Here is a 10,282-nt window from a genome sequence, read left to right on the forward strand (position 1 = left end):
GTCACTATTTTAATGGGATGTCTTGATTTAGGGGTAGAATTTAGGAAAATGTTTAGAGTTTATCAAAACATGTTACTTATCAGCTGATCCAGGCACAGACTGGCAGATCTCTGAGTTGGAGGCCAACTGGGTCTACAGAAAGAGTTCCAGGACAGCCAGGACTACATAGAGAAACTGTCTCAAAACACAAACAATGTTACCTATCATCTAGGGGTATTCAGCACATAAAGAAAAGGTCATTAGAGATAAGGAAATACACACACACACGCACACAGAGACACACACGACACACAAAGAGAAAGATACTTAATGTGGATCTATAGAGTACTTATGTGTATCGTCTCAAAATGGTATAAACATGAGTAAAGTTGTAGGTTGGAGTTGAGACTGAAGATTGAGAAGAAAGATTCTTGAAAAAAGCTGAAGATAAAGTATGTTTTGAGTGTGTTTGGTGGTGTTTTGTAGGAAAAGACTTCTACTAATCTCACGTCGCTTTTGACAGCCACGGGTCACAAAGCCGCTGAGATTTGTCTTAAATTGTAAACCTTGGAATCGTCAATTTAGTTCTTCCTTTGAGTCACAGCTAATTCAGTCAATTTATGGAAAGTTCCTAAAAACTGGGCGCACTACTATCCACCCCTCTACTATTAGAAATAATTGGAATTAAATTATGTATCAATCGGAAAGCGTCAATCTTCAAGCCCGCCAGAGACGACAGGATGACACGGGTTGTAATGAAGGTTTCTAGCAATTCACCTCACTGGCAATGGGGAACAGCAATAAATGGAAACAAACGCAGACTGGGAGCTTGGAAAGCGGGGAACGCTCGTCGCCTTCTGCAGAGCAACAGAGGGCGCAAGAAGCCCGTCTTTCCAGAGCTTCCAGGCAGCGTTCCCGCGCCGAGCCTAGACCCGCCCGGCTCAGGCTCTGGCCACTCTGAGAGCTCCGAGAGAGTGATTGACAGGACAACCGTCCGCTGCCTTGCCTAAATGCTCCATTCCGGAAATAGCGGCCACCTTATGCTTCCGGAAGGCCAACGCTCTCCCAGCATCCCCTGCGTGCCGGCCCTGCCGTACCTCGTCTGGCCGCCCTTGCGCGCTTGATTTTGAGCGCGATCCTGCCCGGGGCTGAGCCCGGGACACGGCTGTGCGACATGGCACAGCTGGAGGGCTACTACTTCTCGGCCGCCTTGAGCTGCACCTTCCTGGTGTCCTGCCTGCTCTTCTCCGCCTTCAGCCGTGCCCTGCGCGAGCCCTACATGGACGAGATCTTCCACCTGCCGCAGGCGCAGCGCTACTGTGAGGGCCGCTTCTCCCTGTCGCAGGTTGGTCCCTGCTGGCCCTGCCCCGGGACGGACACCTCCCAACCTGTGTGTGTCCTTACCTTTCTTTCCCTGTCTGCCCTCCCAGACTCAGAACTTGAAAGGAACTGGGCAGTGGCTGACGTTACCTACCCTGCAGATCTCTGACATATTTGTTAGGTGATGGCGAGAAATAAGGACACCAAATTACACTTCCTCTTGGATTTGCCTTCCTAAGTCCCAGGACTAGAGGCTTGCAGGTGTCCCTTGAAAAAGCAGTAAAGAACAACAGCAGCAACAACAAAAAACACCCAAATCTTAACTATGAGGTATTCCACTCAGTATTTTGGACGCGGAATGGAGGCTCTTAGGCCCCCAAAAAGTGATAGTTTCATTCTAACTTCATCCGTGGATGTTCTTAGAAACTTGCTGTTGTGTGGATATATTGGCAACTAGTCATTTAAAAAAATATGTGTTTGATTACATAAATAGCATAATACAAAGATAAACATACCATCCCTTCTCTTATGAACACAGTATGGGTTACTGCTTCAAAATATAAAGTCTGTTGAAGAAAAACCTGATTTCTTGGTGCTGTTACTCATAACTTTTGCCATTTTAAGGATCACTAACCTGTAAAATAATAGTAATTACAGTCTCTAATACAATAGTTCTGCAAGATGTAAAACAGCTAAGATCAAGTCCCAAATTGACAGGTTTTGTGATTAGAAATCCTGTACTGTGGTCTTCTGAAATACTTCAGTACCTTAAGATCCACCAGAGTCCAACTCGGGGCCTGTGCAATTTGGTCACAAGGTTCATGTTTTCTAAACAGAAGCCTTGGAAAATAGAAACAAATTACCACTTATGGTCTGTTGGTTGTTGATACCTTAGTAACTGCAAACAAAATGATTTCTTAAAACCATTTTGGAGCAGTGGCCCAGTGGTTGAGAGCTCTTGCAGTCCTCGCTGAAGACCAGACTTGCCTTCACCACATTGCCCTGCTCACAAACCATCTGAAACTCCAGTTTCAGAGGATTCAGTGCTCTCCTCTGTCTTCCACAGGCACCTGCATGCGAGTGTTGCACATACATATACTCAGATGTGGGCACACACACTAAATCTTAAAAATAAAAATTAAAAAGACATCTAGTCTGCCAGGATTTATTTAATTATGTCATAGAATATTCTCTCCAAATTCCTCATTATTGGAACAAATAAAAACTGGTTTTTGACACATTTGTATCAATGGAGTCATTATTGCTTCTACGTCACTGTTGGTCTTTTCTTTTGAAGTGGGATCCTATGATTACTACATTACCTGGCCTGTACCTGGTGTCAGTAGGAGTTGTCAAACCTGCCAACTGGATCCTTGGATGGTCTGAACATATTGTCTGTTCCATTGGAATGCTCAGATTTGTCAATCTTCTCTTCAGTGTTGGCAACTTCTATTTGCTGTATTTGCTTTTCAGAAAGATACAGCCCAGAAACAAGGTATGTACAAATAAAGTTATTGCAAGTTTCTGTGCAGTCAAGTCCACAATTACGAATTGGTTTTATAAGATATGGAGGAAAATGTCCAACAGTTAGTTTTTGTGTATGGTTTATAAAGCTAAATGCAAGTTCTCTACTTATATGTATAAGGGATTTATATTTCAGTACGGGAATAACTTTATTTGAAAATCTGAACTAAACCAGTTTAGTAATTGTATGGGTTTGTTTTAGAAAATTAGATCTCTTTAGTGGAAATGAAATTTAGCTGAGGGAGTTTGATGTGATTTAATAATGCAAGTCTTGGAGGTAGATTGCCTGGGTTTAAATTCAGTCCTGGCCACTATTTATATTAACATGAGCAAATTACCCTTTCGTGGTTTTATGTCTTTATCTATTTGAAATAATATAAATGAAATATCAGTAGTAATAGTATATTTTGCCTCATTGAATTCGTGTATTAAGAGTAAAGGAGCTTATTAATAAGTGGAAGTTTATACTTCCATTTATATTTAGGCTAGTACCTAGTATAAGGTTTTAATAAATGTTAACTATGACAGCAATGTTTAGTAGGGTCTTTTCATCAGTATAAATTATGAAAAAAGGGTAAGGATAAATGATAGGAACAGAGAAATACTGTTGCAGCCTGATGGAATGAAGGAGGAAAGAGTGGGTTTTTTGAAGGCTTCATAAATTACACCTGTGTTGAAGCTTAATGAATGAATAACGAGAGATATGAGGGTAATCTTGACCAAAGCAGTATCAGCAAAGGGGATTACTGCTTAAAAATATATGGCTATGAATTTCAGTGATGGGAAGCAGGGGTGAAGCCATAAATGTATTTACCTGTGACAGAGTACTTTGATTTTTACAATTTTCTCCTTTAATAGTTTTAATTATATGATTGTAAATTACAATTTCCACTATTTAGTATTTTATATAAAACTGTTTACAATACACAAAATTTTCGGAGGCAACAAGATGTATCATATATGTGCCAAATTTACAGGCTATTATATAACTTTGTCTATTTATTTATTGAGACAGGGTCTCACTGTGTAGCCCTGGCTGGCCTCAAACTCTCAGTGCAGGTCTGGGTGTCTTAGAACTCACAGAACTCCACCTGCCTCTGCTTTGCAAGTTCTGAGATTAAAGTTGTGTGTCACCATACCTGAGGAGGACTTTAATCAAAGGATTGGCATGGTCTGACTTTGTGTGATAGAGTTAAGTGAGGATACAGTTCAAAGAGATTCAGAACAATCATGTTCTGAAATTGTCAAAAAAGCTAAAAGAAGACATTTGAGTTTAGAGTAGCCCTAAATTTTTTTTCTCTTTTTTTATGGAAAAAAATCCTTATGATTTCATTATACAAAAAAGTAAGATCATTGGGCAGGGTAATTAACACTATTTGCACATTTCAGTCATCTCTAGTGTAAAAATTTGAAGGGCTATCCTTTAAGTGTTAGGTGAGATTGGCTAAGACCTAAGTTCAAGGTATCATAGCTGTGTGCATCTTTATTGTGTTCTGTTCATCTCTCTGTATCCCCATGCACCTTAGCCCAGGGTCTTACATCCAGTGACCCCCTAAGTGATTTGTTCAGTGATTCAAAAGATTTTAAGCTCTTAAGAGTTTGTTTTTAAATATAGTTTTTTAATTTAATTAGAAACAATCTTAATTTACATATCATTCCCAGTTCCCTCTCCTTCCTATCCTCCCAAGTTCCCACCCCACCCCCATGTCATCCCCTTTTTGCTCCTCATTAGTATTTTAATGTTTTCCAAGCTGATTAATGTAACTTAAAATTACCAGAAGTATTCTTATATATGGTGTTGCAAAGCTAGAAATATGATTCATTTGAGTTAAACTTAGGTGAGTTTTTAAATTTATCTCTTCATTGATTCAGCAGAAATGGCATATTTATTTTGCCTAAGAGTAATTTTTTCTTTTTCTTTCAAGGCTTCTTCAAGTATCCAGAGAATCTTGTCAACATTAACCCTGGCACTATTTCCGACCCTCTATTTCTTTAACTTCCTTTATTATACAGAACCTGGGTCTGTGTTCTTCACTCTTTTTGCTTACTTGATGTGTCTTTATGGCAATCATAGGACTTCAGCCTTGCTTGGGTTTTGTGGCTTCATGTTTCGTCAGACCAATATCATCTGGGCTGCCTTCTGTGCGGGACACATCATTGCACAGAAGTTCAGTGAAGCCTGGAAAACTGAGCTGCAAAAGAAGAAGGAAGAGAGGCTTCCCTCCATTAAGGGACCATTTTCAGAACTCAGAAGAGTTCTTCAGTTTCTCCTGGTGTATTCCATGTCATTCAAGAACCTGAGTATGCTTTTCCTGTTGACCTGGCCCTACATCCTTCTGCTGGTTGCATTTTTTGTTTTTGTGATAGTCAATGGTGGGATTGTTATTGGTGATCGGAGTAGTCATGAAGCCTGTTTTCATTTTCCCCAGTTATTCTACTTTTTCTCGTTTACTGTTTTTTTCTCCTTCCCTCACCTACTTTCTCCTACAAAAGTCAAGACTTTTTTTAGTTTAATTTGGAAACGTAGAGTTCAGTTCTCTGTGATTATGTTAGTCTCAGTATTTTTGGTTTGGAAATTCACTTACGTCCATAAGTATTTACTGGCAGACAATAGACATTACACATTTTACGTGTGGAAAAGAGTATTTCAGAGACATGAAGTTGTGAAATATTTATTAGTTCCAGCCTACATGTTTGCTGGTTGGACCATAGCTGACTCTCTGAAATCAAAGTCAATTTTCTGGAATTTAATGTTTCTTGTATGCTTGGTCACTTCTACAGTTCCTCAGAAACTACTAGAATTCCGTTACTTCATTTTACCCTACATTATTTATAGGCTCAACATACCTCTGCCACCTATATCTAGACTTGTTTGTGAACTGGGTTGCTATACAGTTGTTAATTTTCTAACTTTTTATATCTTCCTGAACAAGACTTTTCAATGGCCAGATAATCAGGATGTTCAAAGGTTTATGTGGTAATGGCAGGAATATTTTGAATTTTAAAAAGTTCTATTTCTACAACAAATAATGGGGTAAGTAGAAGTGGAATTCTTTTTAGGTAAATTCAGGGAAGTTGTATGAAAAGCATTAAGTTTGAGACTAGCCTGAAACCCTGAATAATAGTCATAAAATTGCTTACAGTTGTCTGGAGAAGCACTGGTACTGCCTGTGTCTCCGAGGTTTGGGGACTTTCCTGTGTGTGTACATGTTGAGGGGACTGGGTAAGCTCCGAAGCACTAGAACCAATTTGGTGATTTTACAGAATGTCAAAGAATTTGAAAACTAGTGACCCAGCAGTATTTCCAAGTGGATAACTATTGCAATAAATATAACTCTGGTCTTAAATTAGAATGGATTTATAGACAAAGCAAATCATGAACTAGAGTCTTTGAAATGTTTATCTAGGAATCACATTTTTAAATTTAAAATGCAGAAGTGATAAAGCCATTTGAACTAATTCCTAATTTGATGTTTATACAGACCAAAGATAAACTGTGTTAATTATAACACCTTTTACAAATGATTTTTCCGAAATACATTGTTCTATTAGTTACCTAGGGCTCTTGTACAAAAATGACCACAAACCTTGTGGCTTAAACCTTTCCCTCACATACTTAGAGGCAGCAGCACCTAGACTCACAGTGTTACCAGAGTTCATTCCTTCAGGAGACGGAAGTCTACTGTCCCAGCCCAGCTCACTCCAACAACTTAATAGTTTGGTAGCCTGGTATTTGGACAGGTCCCTCCAGTCTGTCTGTGTCTGTGTAGGGTTGTCTCCACTGTCTTCTTGTACAGACAATGCCTTTGGATTTAGGGATCCTCTGATTCAGGGTAACTTTATCTGGGACTCTTGGTTATATCTGTAAAACTTTCCCAAGTAAGGTCCCATTCACGGTTCCAGGTAAACATCATTTTGTGAGGGAGTAGGGGGGGATGTAATAACTTTTTAGGAGATGTCCTTGCTGAGAGCTTTTAAGTAAAAGTTTGTCTTTAACTAAGTGACCAAAAACAAACAAACAAACAAACAAAACGTCAGAATACATATAATTTACATTTGTCCCTCTTTTCCAATTAAACCAGAAGAACTTAGAGGTGAGAAGTTATTGGTTTAGCTTTATTTAATAATTAGGGAACACTACTGAGTATGACTCTGGGATTTTTTTGTTTGTTGTTTGTTTGTTTGTTTTTTGTCTTTTGGTTCTGTGCTTACTGTTTATTCTTTTTAATAAAATGAATTAACAAATTCATTTTATTCATGAAGGTTTATTCTTTCAACTGTCACTCCATTACAGACACACACTGTTGATTAGTTGTGTGATCTGACTGTAAACACAGAACTGTGAATAGAGATTACTTTTTAGCCCATTTTTCTTTCTGAGTTTTACACATCTACACACACACACACACACACACACACACACACACACACACACACACACACACACACACACACACACACACACACGGACCAAAAACTTTGCTTTTGTTGTTGGATTATGTTTTCTTTGAGTTTTAAGAATGTAGTAAATTTGTATACAAGTTTAAAAACTATTTGCATAAAGTTATACATGTAGTCTTGAGTGGTTGGTCAGGATAGACCATTGCTTTGCTTGACACTAGAAGGTAAGTGACTCAGCTGTAACACTGCATTGTAATTGGATCAGAACGTACACTCCATTTCTGCTTTCACGATGGTTCATTATGATAGAGAACTAAGTCCAGGAAGCTGAAATTGCAAACACATGTGGTTGAGTAAAGCAACTACACTGTCTGCTGCCTTTAGGCCAGGCCTTTTACATCTAGGAACACTGAGGGGAGGGAGGAAGCACTTTGTCCCACACGTGGAAGGAGACTGCTTTTAGAATCCATCTTTTGGTTGTAAGTGTTGAGTCACTTCTGAATTAGGAGACATTGTAGAGGTCTACAGGGAGAGAAAGGGGTAGTCTGCACCACTTTCCATGAAGTATTGACAGTAGGACTTGGCATTTCAAAACGAAATGCCATGAATTAAAAGGTGCTATTTATTTTTCACTATGATTTAAAAATGGATATATATTGATGCTTTATAAGGTAGATGCTTGGTTAAATTTTCCTGGGAAGTTGACAAGAAGATGGTCATTTGCTGGTGAATTTCTCAATCTTTGTCACTAAATGAGTATGTAAGAGAAATAAGGTTCATACAGCAGGTGTCACCTTTGCTTGTTCAAAATTAGCAGACTCATCTCTGGGAAATCATTTCACTTGGAAAAAGCCTTGCTTTTACAAATATTATAAATTATATTTCTGAAAAAGTTTTAAACTTTGTCAAGAATTTCAAGTATTTTTATTTTTATTAGATTTAATTGAATTTGTTGATGAATAAGTGATTATAAAGGAGCTCAGTGGTTAAAAGCATGAGCCACCCTTGCAGGAGACCCTAGTGTGGTTCCTAGCCCCTATGTACGACAGCACACAACCCCTTTCAACTCCGCCTTGAGGGGATCATAGGCTCTGTAATCAGTTTAACCAGTTCTACTTTATGGGAAAATCCATAGGCATAAACTATCATTTTCAGATATATTAATAAGGGTTTGTATGTTATGTATTTTGCTCACATTTAAGCTTTCCATGGTGCTTCTTTTATGGCTGTGTCTCACTAAATGATGTGGAAATAGTGTTCTTTACATAATATGTTCTAGCGCATAATATCACAAGAGGAATTATTGTTCTCTGTTTATACTGTTATACCCACTATAAACTAATGTAATTTATTTCTAGTGAATAGCTTAGGATATAATGTATTTCTAGTGTGAACTTACCTGACTTGCCATTATGCTCATTATAATTGTCTAGAGAGAAGAGAAGGGATCCATAGCTTTAATGTAGCATTCCTGAAGAGTGAACATATAAGTTAGGCCCAGTTCAGAACTATTCTGATAGAAAGAATATAGATCACTGTTATCTTTGAAGCAGTTAAAACGTCTTTAAATGGTTAAAACAAGTGTACATAATATTTTACCTAGAGGAGATTAAAATCAGATTGTAGATTGTACTTGGTTTTGGTTCCAGAATAAAAAGACCAATTGCTGAAGGACAGTTGTTTATTCCTAATCACAAATGAGAATGTTATGTCTGAACTCTAGTTAGTAGCTGATGTGTGTCTCACCCATTTCAATGAGGATTCATGTCCTTTACATATCCATGAAGCTCAGAAACACATATGTTATATGTTGGGTAAATGTACATTGTATTGAATGGAGTTTTCAGCATAGAAGGTAGCAAATATCCTAGAAAAGTACTGTATTATCAACCTAATCTTAGGAAGGGTTATGTTTTATTAATGAGAGCCACCCTGACCCCTCTTCCATCTGTTTTCTGAGTGTTATTTTTGGTAGTGTTCAGGGCAGATTTGCACATTTAATTGTGTGTATGTTGCCTGCACTAGGATATGACTTTAATACTATTTAAATGAGAAGTCATCTCAATAATTATAATAGAAGTTTTGATGATTTGTGATACTTTAATCATGAAATTTCAACCAGTTAGAAACATCTGGTGTTTGGCTGTTATAGCTCTAGGAAGGAAGGAATTTTATTTGGGTGCTTTTATGTATTTGAATTCTATGGCAATATGTTATTGAGAAATGCATAATAGATTAGATACTGATGGCATATTTTTAATATACCCATGAATCCAGCACTAAATTCCATGATGTATGGAATTTATTTCTAATGTAAGTTTTGTGCTAATTTGGCAATCTGATAATATCATTATTTTAAAATGAGATATTGATCAGTGGTAATTTCTTTCTTCCTTAGACACCAAAGGTAGTTAGGGTATTTTTTTTTAAAAAATGTAATATTAAATATTACATTGAATTTGCATTTGGAAATTTGATCAGTCCAATTTGTTTGAACCATGTGTTTACCACTGTTCAAGATGAATAAGAACGAAAAGAATTAGAGTAGTCATCTTCATCTGCTGATGTTTTGCTGGCTGAGATCTATCACCCACCCACCCATCTATATGCTTTTTCACTTGACCCCGCTCACATTCCTATGATGTAGGTGCTGATTTCTTTTAGACTGGTAGAGAAGCTGAACGCCAGCATCCCTGGTGACTCTCCTAAGTCCATTTCTTTTGTAATTGAGCTTAAAGCTGTGAGCTTTTGCTCTTCTACCTCGCTGTCGAAGTTCATTAAGAGAAAACATGGAGCAGGGTCTCTACTGTGTACTAGTCAGACCCCTTAGGGTACGTTACTATACAACTTACATGTTGGTAAAAGTGTTAGAAGCTTTTTAGAGGAGCATCAATAAATGATAGGTGCTTAAATGGTTTCATTACAAGACAAATTGTTAAAAAAAAAAAAAAATTCTCCCTGTTTAACTTGGAAAAACAGCTCCCTTAGTAACTTCTTAGAGTTATCCGAAAGCATTATATATTCTATATTGCTTTAAATGTAAATCAAAGGTCAAGAA

General features: G+C 37.7%; 1 protein-coding gene across 1 annotated transcript; it reads left to right on the forward strand.

Annotated features, from left to right (window-relative positions):
• The first annotated feature begins 1,037 nt into the window (after nucleotides 1-1,037).
• Nucleotides 1,038-8,895, forward strand: LOC100753866 (putative Dol-P-Glc:Glc(2)Man(9)GlcNAc(2)-PP-Dol alpha-1,2-glucosyltransferase). Its single transcript, XM_027396310.2, has 3 exons — nucleotides 1,038-1,324; nucleotides 2,597-2,794; nucleotides 4,749-8,895. The coding sequence occupies exons 1-3, from the start codon at nucleotides 1,154-1,156 to the stop codon at nucleotides 5,802-5,804; spliced, it is 1,425 nt and encodes a 474-aa protein (XP_027252111.1). The 5' UTR covers nucleotides 1,038-1,153; the 3' UTR covers nucleotides 5,805-8,895.
• Nucleotides 8,896-10,282: the final 1,387 nt, after the last annotated feature.

The sequence above is a fragment of the Cricetulus griseus genome, chromosome 2, assembly GCF_003668045.3.
Source record: "Cricetulus griseus strain 17A/GY chromosome 2, alternate assembly CriGri-PICRH-1.0, whole genome shotgun sequence".
Classification (NCBI taxonomy): domain Eukaryota; kingdom Metazoa; phylum Chordata; class Mammalia; order Rodentia; family Cricetidae; genus Cricetulus; species Cricetulus griseus.